The sequence below is a fragment of the Ruditapes philippinarum genome, unplaced genomic scaffold (assembly GCF_026571515.1).
Source record: "Ruditapes philippinarum isolate M1 unplaced genomic scaffold, ASM2657151v2 ctg2349_1_1_1_1, whole genome shotgun sequence".
Lineage (NCBI taxonomy): Eukaryota > Metazoa > Mollusca > Bivalvia > Venerida > Veneridae > Ruditapes > Ruditapes philippinarum.
The window spans coordinates 114,677-128,331 of record NW_026865513.1 but is presented as its reverse complement, the minus strand read 5'-3'; the positions used below and the strand labels follow the sequence as shown (position 1 = coordinate 128,331).

Genomic DNA, 13,655 nt, shown 5'->3' with positions numbered 1-13,655 from the left:
CCCAATGTTCATATTAGTACTAGAAAATTCAGTTCGATGCTTAGAGTTCATATACTTTTATAAGACAAAAGTTCGTATAAAACAAATATTTTCTATAGTCCTAATTGTTTTCACGTCATAATGCCATTTCCCGTCTAGGGACAGGGTGTCATCGATTCGGTCAATAGTGAAAATGTCAATGTTTTGTTAACTAAGATTTGTTTAGATTGGTATTATTTAATCATGTAAAATATTGTGAAGTATTGTTGATTTATAATGTTACATTAAGAACAAACAATATTTACCTATCAAACGATACTTTATTTGGCTTGAAATAGAACTATTGCCATATATATCAAATGAATAATTAAGCAGATTTTATGTAAAAAGGCCAACAACAACCGGTATTCATTTTTTTTTTAAACGTAAAGGTCTTATATTTATGATACAGAACTTCATCACGAGAAATCTTCATTTTAATCAAACAAGACCCCATTTTCATTATAAAGTGGCTTGTAAAAAGATCATAAGTCTCATTACATACATTTATAGATATGGCTATACATGTACATTGGATGATTTAGTGGTTAAAATGTCAGCATCTCAAACCTGGGATCGCTGGTGTCGATCCTACATGGTATCGCAACCATCCTCCTTCTTACGACACCAACGCTGGTTAGTTCTTGTCAAAACTACACTGTGTGACCAATATGGACTCTTGATCACATGACCACGACGACATGAACTGAAGATTTTCATTTTCTGAAATATGACTAGCTCTCTCCAAAGATATTGAAAAAGTTATATAGGCCTAACCATATTGAAGAAACAAAATACAAAACAAGAGCTGCGATGCAGCGGGCCCGATGGCAAACAGACAAATATCTGCCTTCCAGCTAGGCAGCAAGTTTATGTTTTGTAAAGCACAGATGCTTATTTTTCTGTAAACACATATTCTTTTTTCAGGTACATGTAATAGCATATTAGCAATATAGATCGTTTGCATATAAAGAGGCTTAACTTTGTCAATAAATTGATTGCAAAGGAAATCAAACTTTAACGGTGTTTTGACATAGCATACACGCATGCCAAATATTATCACAATCCTTCAAAAGCTACATGTGGGGCGTCCGTGGCCGAGTGGTTAAGGTCGTTGACTTCAACCCACTTGCCCCTCACCTCTGTGGGTTCGAATCCCGACAGGGACTTTGGATTCTTTCATGCAAGGAAGCTATCCAGCTAGCTTACGGAACGTCGGTGGTTCTACTCAGGTACCCGTTCGTGCCTGAAATAATGCACGGAAGGGCACCTGGGCTCCACCAGTAAAGCTGGAACGTCGCGATATGACCTATACTGTGTCGATGTGACGTAAAACCCAAAACAAACACAAAATCAAAAGCTACATGTATCCAGCGGATACCAATAATTTTGAGGAAAAATGCATTTAATGGATTAAAGGGCATAATTTTTTTAAAAATGCTGATTGCAACGAAAATCAAGCTTAACCCGCGTCTTAACCTTTTACCCCATGAGCATATTGCGAAAAATGGCCGTTTTCATTGAAAAGCCTCCTGTAACAAGTTCAAACTGCTATGAAACTATGAAAAATGCTTCAATACTAATGAAACTTGGCACAAATGTTGACTACACCATAGCCTCTGTAACAGCATGCTCAATTGTAAATTTCCTGTTACCATGGCAATGGGGGGACGTCTCAAAATTGCCAAAAATCACTATTTTGCATTGTTTTTTTTCCATCAAAACTGATTTCAAAGTGCTGCAACTTCTCAATGAATTGAGATAGAGTAAAAGACTTTTCAGCGTCGGTTACTAGTTACCCTAAGATTGACCTGAGGCTATTTTTAGCCTGTCACATGTCCAAAATTTTCTTGGCGATGAGGGGGACTCTGCCCCCTTCTGGCAACCCCCTGATGTAATATTTGGATGGGGGACGGCGCCGAAAAAGTGGTCACTTTTTTAACAACATTTCTCAAACGAAAAACAGTGTTTGGGGCCTAAATAGGGCATTTCTTCACTGTTTGAGGCATCAAAAAGGGGGGGGGGGCAAAAAGCCGTCGAAACACGCTTATATAAGGGAAAAAGTTAATATAACATACTTTTATTTCAATCCATTAAAATTGTCCATGCAGAAACCAGTAGTTCTTTAGAAAATGTACTTAAAAAAGAGGCATAACTCTACCTACTATTGACTGCAGCAAAAGTCCAACTTCTTTGCTTTTATTGCCAAATAATAAACATTATCATTAAAATCCTTTAAAAATTATTGCAGAAAAAAAAATAGCCGAAACGTATTCAATAAATAATTACTGAATGTTCGTGTTTGTGTGCCTTTACTGTTTACTGCAAATCATTCAAGTTAACTTACAGAAACCAATTTTATACGAGCATGCAGTGCTATTTACTATAATATGTCCTAAAGAAACGGAGCTATATTACATTATAATTGAGCCGCGTCACGACAAAACCAACATAATGGGTTTGCGACCAGCATAGATCCAGAATAGCCTGCGCATCTGCTCAGTCTGATCAGGATCCATGCTGTTCGCTTACAAATCCTATAACAAGTAGAGAAACTGATAGCGAACATTATGGATCCTGATCAGACTGCGCAGGATGGTCTGGATCCATGCTGGTCGCAAACCCATTATGTTGGTTTCGTCATAACGCGGCTCATATATTATATAGTTGCATAAGTCTTTGTCAACATATGGACACAAATAAATTAAGAATACACATATTTTGTTATAACAGATGTTTTTATTTGAAAATATTAAATAAATCTAGTTATATTAGTTCATAGTCATGATCCTTAAGTAAATATATACAAACAAATCTCATACAGTCACTCAACCTGCATTGTAACTTGTGTTTTTTTTTTTAATCAACACTGGCCACACACAGTACGCCTGTTTGTCACATTCAAGCACAGTACAGAACTAAATATGACATTGTTAAATTACAGTACATAACTTTAATATCAGTACTTTGTAAAATTCAAATTCAAAAATAATACAAAACATGTATCAGTATTATTTCTAAATACTTGTAAAATCAAAACAAAGATGAGAAAAAATAACACCAAAGTACAGTACAGAACAATTAGCATTTTTGTAAATTTCAAGTACTGTACAGATTCATTAACATAAATATGAAAAGTTCAGGCTTAAAATGCACTTAACTTTAAATGAAAACTTGTCAAATTCAAGTACAGTACAGAACTTATATCAGGATTTGTAATTTTTAGACACAGCACTGAAAAGCACTACAGTACTTTGATCATTAATACAAGTACTTTTAATGTTTATAGTATGTCACCTGTTACTGTTGTATAGTATTACAAAGTTAAAATAAATCTTTGCATCTTTACTCAGCCTTAATTTAAAGTACATGTTCATTGTATATAAATTTACAATCCCTTACCTAAAATGACAAAATTCTGTCCAAGTTACATATGAACAGTTGGCTTGAATTATTTAAAGGAACTCCACTGAGGTCCAAAAGCCTAAAACATAAGATTTGAATTTCTTACATATATCTGCTGGGGCACTTTAAACGGAAATATTTTACAGATTGTAAGGAAATATACACAGAAATAAATTGAAAATTGTATTTTTTTTGCCATTCTTATCACAATTTGAGTGAAAAAGGGTTTTTCATTTTTTTCTTTATTTTTCACAATTAGAATGAATTGTGGAAAAACAGAAGGATCGAAAGACCTGCAATATCCACACAAGTTATTGGTCTGGACCTACATCGAATGGAACATTAATCTCGAAACATTTTCAGTTATGTCATGTCAATACCTCAGTGGGGTCCCTTTAACACTTCTCACAAAACCACCAAAAATGGTCAATAATATGTTTACACATAGAACATGCATAACTTTCAATGTCAAACTATTACTTGAATGAAGACAGTGTACCATGAACACATAATGAGGTCACATAATGACATCACATTAATAATGAACAAACAGAACTAATATCTAGTTCAAACAGAACTAATATCTAGTTCTAAAGTATTTACAATAAACTTGACTTCTTTGAACTTGGAACAATCCGTTGCAAAGTTTAAAGAGATTTCAATACCAAAACAACCAAACTGTACAATATAGATGTATGCACGTGCCAACTGAACAAACTTTAATGGGTGGAATTGACACGTTTAATCACCACAATATAGTATTCATTCAAGCTTAAGGTCTTCAGCATACCCCCCCCCCCTTTTTTTTTACTGTGGCAGGATGGTTAATGCCACATGAGATGAAAGAAAAAATGTTTTTAAAAAACAACATGTAAAGTTTTGGAAGCCAGAGCTATATTCATTCAAGCTACGACCTAAATAGTCAAATAATGTCGCTGATTCAAGAAGTTAAAAGTCCAGTATCTTTTTCTGGCAAAGGGTGGGGGAAGGTGGAGAACGAGGGGTGGGGCGGGGTTTCTGATAAAGTGATAAAGATTAAAAGGAATACATTTTATTGATGAAACAATAAGTGCGCATAAACATCGGGTGGTTCAATTAACCTCCTTTGTACTTTTCTTGTATGATGTTAATACATAATGTTATACAAGACAAGATATTACAATGACATTAATTACCGTCAACACATGTTACCATCTTACATATCCAATTCTCATAATCTATTTCTTGTGTACAAGAAAAACACAAGAAATAAACCCAAACTTCTAAGACAAATCCAGTACCTTTATCATTACTATTGACATTCATTATTGCATACACAATAATATCATTCTTGTTTGATTTTATGCAAGCGAATTAGTCCTGCTTGAAATTTGAAACAATCCATAATTAGTTAAGTTTCTGATATCAAACTGTTTAAAATAAAGCAGGAAAAGGTCAGGTCAATCAGCAGGGAACTGCAAGTTGGTCTAGTTCTAAACTAGTGGTATAGCCAAGCCAATTATACCACTAGCATTCAAAGAATTAATTGATATGACAGTTAATGTTATTTTTTTTCAGATGTAGGTAGACAGTTATGAATAGCGTACAAAAGACAGCCTAATTATTATATCAGATTCTTGGAAAATAACCAGAACCCATTTCCTGTTTGCTTCAATTAACCTATTTTTAGAATACATTTATAGAGTACATTTATGTACAATTTATGTCGTATATTTCATAATTGAAGCAGGCGATCTCGTTTTGTCATGCTTTTGTATTTTCTAAGCCTCCATTATGAGCTAGACACTGTAACAGTGACTTTACATGTAACTAATGACCAAAAACTATGTATCCTTTGTCCATCACTGAAGAGAATTTTTATTTTAAGAAAAACATCAATGAATAAAGTACAATGAAAATAACAAATAATGATGATGAAAACAGACACATCATACATACATACACTAATACTGATGTTAAATACAGTAAGTTAATAAACAAACACAATAAAAGTTTTATCAGTAAGTACAAATTTTTATGAAGAGATCTACGTATGCTTTAAGAAGAAACTATTGGGGTAGATTCTATCAAGTAACATACATGTATATTCATGGCAATGCATTTACAAAAAAAACAAAAAAACATTACAAATGATTTGACAAATTAATAATAATTCCTTATAAATCCAGAAAAGAAATGTTTTATACTATTTAGATTTAAAACTATGAAGAATTACCCTACCCATAATGGTCTTTCCCAGTTAAGAATATGGAGCAGTCCACTGTTAAAGTGAAGGGGTTTCTGAATATAATGATGCTAAAATAAGCAAGTCCAAAGTATAGTTTGGTCAGACGGCAAAACTAAAAGTGCGGACAGACTAGAATTTAGACTGGTTACACAGTCAAATTAATATACCCTCGAGTATTAAGAGACCAACCATTTAACATTTTATTATAAAAGAACATTAAGTTCTTAAAAGTAAGTTCTAAGCAATAAAGTAATTTTGCATTAATGTTTAAGTCATGCATTTTCAACTTTATGTGTCAAGAAACTTTAAACTTTTTCAACACACCCACTATTATATTGTTAGTTTACATAATTAATTCAATTTCAAGCAGCATGCCTTAAGATTTATGTTGATATTTAATAAAGCGTACTAGGCTCACAAATTACCCTGTCAAAATATACAGAAATTCATCTTAATTGCTCCATTGGAAATAGGGGAAGAATTTGAGAGACAAAAATTTGGAAATTTTGTCATAATTTGAAAAATACTATATAAGTGGTAAAGTTAGCGCTGCGAAAATATTGGCGAATTTCGCCAATTGACGAAAATTGCTAAAATTTCCTACAGTGTAAATATCAACCAACCTGTCATTACATTCTACCCTTGCATGATTCACTAATATTTCCTCACACTAAATGTCTGCAATTTTAAATTCCTTAACTTCCCGACATGTGGAAATATCTATTTATTCAGTATATTTAAGTTTCACGTGGATTCTGAATACTTGTACATTTCTTAACTTACAAATATTTGTTTATTTTATACTTATCTTTAAAGGAGTTATTTTACATATTTGAAGCCATGCCATTTCAAACGTTTGTTACCAATAAAATTTCAAAACAAATAAGGTAAAAATTGTCTTAGGAGAACAAACAAGAATCAACAATTTCAGAACAATAAAATCATAAAAACACAAAAATACATCTCTATCAAGGCTAGTATTATCTTGAAATTAGTCATAACAACAAATAAGTTCATCATAAAATGCTCATTAAAAATGCAAAACAAATTTGAATGTGAACAAAAAGAAGTCAAACAAAAGGCAGATTTAACAAAATGTCATAGAAAATGCATTAAACATAAATTCTGCAACATATTTCATCAAATAAATGAGCCGCGTCACGACAAAACCAACATAATGGGTTTGCTACCAGCATGGATCCAGACCAGCCTGCACATCCGCGCAGTCTGATCAGGATCCACACTGTTCGTTGTCAGTTTCTCCACTTGTAATAGAGTTGATAAGCGAACAGCATGGATCCTGATTAGACTGCGCGGATGCGCAGGCTGGTCTGGATCCATGCTGGTCGCAAACCCATTATGTTGGTTTTGTCATGACACGGCTCAAATACTGACTCATTTAAAAATGCATTACATGTTATATATATATATGGTAACCATTGTGACAACAAATACCAGGAAGGAGGCTTAATATTTAATCTGGCTGGACAGACAGACACACAGACAGACAATCTTAACTAATGGGTACTCAAGTGGCTATCCTACTGTTTGTTTGTTTGTTTCTTTCTTTAAGTATAGCCATGTCAGTTTATAATATAGCCAAGAAAAGCAATGAACAAAACATCAAAGAAGATTTAAACTGTCCGCTATTGTTCCCATAGCAATTTAAACAATTATTTCAGACAAACAGATTCCTGCAAACTGTGCAATTTCTTAAAATCTACTTGAGAATAAGTACCAAAAAACTTCTTTAGATTATTCTTAATTACATATCAAATAAAAATTTAACACAAAATAGTTTTATTTTTTTCTCAAATTAAAAAATTAAACATTTAAAATTCATTATAGAGAAAACAAAGATTGAAGAAGAAAATTTAAACAAGCATGCACTTATCTTATTATTACTTATTACTTTATTATTTATTAGGTATTACTTATCAAAATTTAGAAATCTTATTTCTTAGATTTGGTTTTAAGCTAAACAGCTAAAAATAATAAATTTTTACCTCAATAAAGGAATGTAACAGTAAAAGCATGGCTTTCATTAAAGGGATCAAAAACTCTTGTTAAGTTTAAAATAGGGTCTGCATATGGGCAGGAATGGACTCTGGATAAAGGTTAAACCAATGGCAAACAGAGATAATGTGAAATCCAAACATTTTTACTACAGTTAAAACTATTGTAAAAGAAAGGCACAGTGAGAGTAAATGTTGCAAAAAATTTTGTTGAAGATAGTCAATAGAATAAAATACATAATACAATTGTTTGTATTGAAGGCACTATCACATAATATACATAATTAATAGATGATTAATGATAAAATAAATGCTCAGGTTAGTCTAAGCTGACATACATGTAATAATGCTAAAAAGTTTAAATTTCTGACAAGGCAGACTTTATATTCAAAAATCTGTTATAAATTTGTCATACATTCTTCAGAAAAGTTTAAACAACAAGAGCTGTCCGTAAGACAGCGCGCTCGACTTTTTTATTGCTTGCCAATAAAAAAAGTTTTTGCAGTAAAAGGCAATACAAGAATCTCTGTATTTTTAAAGTGAACAATGGCCATGAGCATTAAGATATTTAGTGAAGAATTATTTTATTATGACATAATTTATGGTAAAGTGAACAAGTGGATAGGAATGAATTTTTTTAGATTTTTTAAGTTTTTTAGTGCTTGCCTATAATACAAAACATTGACAGTTAAGGGCCATAATTCAAATAAAATCTTTGACAGAATTACCTTCTCCTGGACATGTTTGGGAATCATGATTGTAAACAAGTATTCCAACTTTCAAATTAATATCTCAAACAGTTCAGTCAAAAAGTGGACTGGTACTAAAAACTTAACCAAGATTCTAAGTCGATAAAAGGCCTTAATTTTTAAAACAAATCCTTGACAGAGTTACCTTCTCTTGCGTACAGATGGGGGTAATGATGTGAAATAGCATTAAAAGTTTCAAAGCAATATCTCAAAGGGTTAAGGCAATAAGTGGATTTTACCCATATTCAATGTATTTTCTAAGTCAAAAAGGGGCATAATTCTGTCAAAAACCTTGACAGAGTTATGTCCTCTTGTCTGTTGATGAAGGTCGTGATGGTAAACAAGTTATGGTCAGTTTCAAAGCAATACCTCCAATGGTTTTGAAATAAAGTGAGGTGGTACAAAAAACTTAACCAAGCTCAATACACTTTCTAAGTCAAAAAAGGGCCATAATTCTGTCAAAAACCTTGACAGAGTTATGTACTCTTGTCTGTAGATGGAGGTTATGATGGTGAACAAGTATGGTAAGTTTCAAAGCCATACTTGTAATACTTCTGAAATAAAGTGGGGTGGTACGAAAAACTTAACCAAGGTGTGACGCCAACGCCGACGCCGGGGCGAGTAGGATAGCTCCCCTTTTCATAGAAAAGTCGAGCTAAAAAGCAATTACCAACTAGAGGATGCTTTTGTAAAAAAGCGCATGTCTCCCCCACTGCTGAGAATAACTGTGAATGGAAACAGGAATGAAAATGGAGATAAGATAATGTAAATACCCGGTAGTCACTTCAATGAAGGCTGTCTATGGAGAAAATGACCAATGGTCACTGTGACCTTAACCTTTGACCTACTGACCCCATAAACAAGAGGGATCATCTGCTCAATAAGACCAATCATCCTATGAAGTTTGAGGGTTGTAGGTCTAAAGGAACTCTAGTTATCATCCGGAAAGGAGAAATTGACCAACGGTCACTGTGACCTTGACCTTTGAACTACTGACCCCAAAAACAATAGGGATCATCTGCTCAATAAGACCAATCATCCTATGAAGTTTGAGGGTTGTAGGTCAAAAGGAACTCTAGTTATCATCCGGAAATGAGAAATTGACCAACGGTCACTGTGACCTTGACCTTTGACCTACTGACCCCAAAAACAATAGGGATCATCTGCTCTATAAGACCAATCATCCTATGAAGTTTGAGGGCTGTAGGTCAAAAGGAACTCTAGTTATCATCCGGAAACGAGAAATTGACCAACGGTCACTGTGACCTTGACCTTTGAACTACTGACCCCAAAAACAATAGGGATCATCAGCTCTATAAGACCAATCATCCTATGAAGTTTGAGGGCTGTAGGTCAAAAGGAACTCTAGTTATCATCCGGAAACGAGAAATTGACCAACGGTCACTGTGACCTTGACCTTTGAACTACTGACCCCAAAAACAATAGGGATCATCTGCTCAATAAGACCATTCATCCTATGAAGTTTGAGAGCTGTAGGTCAAAAGGAACTCTAGTTATCGTCCGGAAACGAAGAATGGACGGACGGACGGACGGACGGACGGACTGACGGACTGACGGACGGACAGGGCAAAAACAATATGTCTCCCCCCGAGGTGGGGGAGACATAATTACATAGTTGCTTATTTCAAAAAATATGGAGTAAAACCTATACTTTTGGGCTTCTATGATTTTCAGAAAAGGTAAATTTATATAGCTTTGACCTAAAAGTTCATATTAATGGGAAACAGAAGGACTTATGACCAAAGTAGCTTACCACAATTTGAAAAAAAGTACAAATAAATATTATTTCCATTCTATAAACCTATATTATATACACAATGATAACTTTTCCAAACTTTCACAATGAATACTTTTCAAAACTTTAACAATGATTTCTTGGCCAAAACTTTAACAATGAATACTTTGCCAAACTTTCACAATGATTATTTTGCCAAACTGAAACTCCTAAAACAAGAGCTGTCCGTAAGACAGCGCGCTCGACTTTTTTATTGCTTGCCAATAAAAAAAGTTTTTGCAGTAAAAGGCAATACAAGAATCTCTGTATTTTTAAAGTGAACTAGTTGTTTGATACCCTTGAATATTACAGCAATGTTTATATGACATAATTTATGGTAAAGTGAACAAGTGGATAGGAATGAATTTTTTTAGATTTTTTAAGTTTTTTAGTGCTTGCCTATAATACAAAACATTGACAGTTAAGGGCCATAATTCAAATAAAATCTTTGACAGAATTACCTTCTCCTGGACATGTTTGGGAATCATGATTGTAAACAAGTATTCCAACTTTCAAATTAATATCTCAAACAGTTCAGTCAAAAAGTGGACTGGTACTAAAAACTTAACCAAGATTCTAAGTCGATAAAAGGCCTTAATTTTTAAAACAAATCCTTGACAGAGTTACCTTCTCTTGCGTACAGATGGGGGTAATGATGTGAAATAGCATTAAAATTTTCAAAGCAATATCTCAAAGGGTTAAGGCAATAAGTGGATTTTACCCATATTCAATGTATTTTCTAAGTCAAAAAGGGGCATAATTCTGTCAAAAACCTTGACAGAGTTATGTCCTCTTGTCTGTTGATGAAGGTCGTGATGGTAAACAAGTATGGTCAGTTTCAAAGCAATACCTCCAATGGTTTTGAAATAAAGTGAGGTGGTACAAAAAACTTAACCAAGCTCAATACACTTTCTAAGTCAAAAAAGGGCCATAATTCTGTCAAAAAACCTTGACAGAGTTATGTACTCTTGTCTGTAGATGGAGGTTATGATGGTGAACAAGTATGGTAAGTTTCAAAGCCATACTTGTAATACTTCTGAAATAAAGTGGGGTGGTACGAAAAACTTAACCAAGGTGTGACGCCAACGCCGACGCTAACGCCGACGCCGGGGCGAGTAGGATAGCTCCCCTTTTCATAGAAAAGTCGAGCTAAAAATGCAATATATAATATATGAAAACATGACCAATTCAGACATAACTTCAATGATGTATAATGACATTTACAATGAGAACACTCGCAAACAGTGTACCACATCAATCTCCTTGTAACAACAATAAAATACTCAAATACTAGCGTTTTTTCCCCCCATAAAATATCCATTCACATAAATACAACAGGGAATTCATATACACCTGTTACACAATAAATGCAAAATATTACAACATTTTTGCCAATATCATCTCATTATGAAGGTCAATGTCAATATGAAACTAATATACATGTACAAATTTTGCCATAATTATCTCTATATATGTGAGTAAAAGTTCTAAAGAAGGAATGAGCTTGCTGAAGGGATCCCAGATGAGCCAGAAAAAAATGGAGGGGCAGAGCATGTCCAGGGCGAAGGGGAGGCTGCAACCAATCATTGATCTCGTTGATCTGACTGGAATGTTTCGTTACTCGAGTCATGGCTAGCTTGACGTACTATGGTCTTCACAATTTCTTCATGTTCGTTAAGGATCTGCTCCAAGTCTTTCTTTCTTTGTTTAGCGTCTTCCTGCAAGAAGTACAAAAAAAGTTACAATCAATATCACCCTGATATCACGGAACGTCAAACTTCTAGCTTTAAATTCAGATTGGTCCATTGTTAAAATAAGGATTTCCATTATACCACTATCCTGAAAATAGGCAACCAAAGCCACAGAGCCTGCTTTGACGGCACATCGTGGTATGTTCCGGCCGGCCTGGTAATGTACTAGCAGTAAAAGCACTTTATTATCTCAACTAGTGTTCAAAGACTTTAATAATGACCATAAAAATTCTATCACCAAGCAATACAGATTATATAAACAATGTGAAGCAAAGAAGCAGCTTAACTGTAAACAAGAGCACCGCCTGCGGTGTTATCGCTCATCTGTTAAAAATTCAATATTAAAAAGTGGTGTTATCCTTGTCTAAAATGAACAACCTTAAGTCACGATAAGCAAGTACTCCAAGTTTCATGCTGATAACTTCTGAAATGTTTTAATAAGGCGCTACATTAAAGTTTTTGCTCAACAACAATTACGCCTCCTCGATCATAACAGCTTAACTTTTTCTTTGAAACAGACAAGCTAAAAAATAATGTTCATCTATAGTTTGTGTGTGAAATACAATACCAAATTTATGTGATAATCAGTCTAACGTTTTTGTAACTGTATAAAGTTTAATCATTTCCATATTAGAGACTCATTTAGTTCCGTTGATTCAATAGTCAAATTACTTCAACACTGAAATAACATTCAATTTATACTTAATTCTGATTTAATACTTATCCACACCTTCAAATTTTGTTTTAACGAAAAATTATGATATCTCAGATAATTACATTTTTTTCAATTACATAATTACAAACTATGATATTAAATTTAGAAAAATATTTGTTCCATAAATTTCTATATCAGGGTGATGTCATTAAGCTTTAAGTTCCTGGAAAATCGTGCTAGTCATACTTTTAAACTGGCTAATTTTCTACTTATTTACTGCTAATAAGTTCTTCAAGTTGTTTATTTCTAATACATAATTTAAACCAGCACCTTAAAAGATTATTCTTTTTTTTTTTAAATTTGCATAATTGAAAACTCCTGTTGACAAAAGCTGGAACCATAATTATTTTTTTTGGTTATAACACATTATTTTATTGTAAGCTCAATGCAATAGTCTGACTTTATACTGATAAACAAATAGTTTTCCATCATTGCCTATACTCAGAGAACAGTTAACATACTATAAAATATTTTAAGCACTGGCAGTGACTGGCTCAATAAAATAATCTAAAGAGTTTTTATGCAATGTCCCTAATGCTATAAGGGTTCTTTAACAAAAAATCTTCTTTTCAATATAAAGCAGTGTTGGTGGTGGTAGTTTACACTCTAGATCATGGCTGTAAGCCACATTGAATTCACCAGAGCACAGTTCAGGCACCGCATCGTTCCTGGGCAGGCTGTCAAACAGTTTACCAGTACTAGTGCCTTCACTTTCGCAAGGAACTTCTGTACATGCCAGAGCCTGTTAGAAGTACATTATGTGAATGACCGTGAAAGGATTTCAGGTTCAAAATGAAAAGGTACAGCATCTTCCTTGAATTGAACCCCGGGTTGCCTAATTCATAGTCCAATGCTCAATGTCGCCTAATTCACAGTCCAATGCTCAACCGGGCGGTTTCAATGTTATCGTTACAAGTATAATATATATCTAAAGGGTGCACTATGTGTTTCATGCAAGTAGCGTTTATTACAATAGTTTA

General features: G+C 33.7%; 1 protein-coding gene across 2 annotated transcripts in view; it reads right to left on the bottom strand.

The window, feature by feature from the left end:
* Positions 1-10,378: 10,378 nt before the first annotated feature.
* The window catches only part of LOC132729413 (uncharacterized), a 53,630-nt gene continuing 50,353 nt past the window's right edge, over positions 10,379-13,655 (bottom strand). Inside the window, exon 13 of one of the 2 annotated variants that reach the window (XM_060715181.1) lies at positions 10,379-11,927. In XM_060715181.1, coding sequence (XP_060571164.1) covers positions 11,793-11,927 — 135 coding nt within the window. In that variant the 3' untranslated portion in view covers positions 10,379-11,792. The remainder of the gene's footprint in view (positions 11,928-13,655) is intronic. The other variant, XM_060715182.1, reaches the window with a different exon arrangement.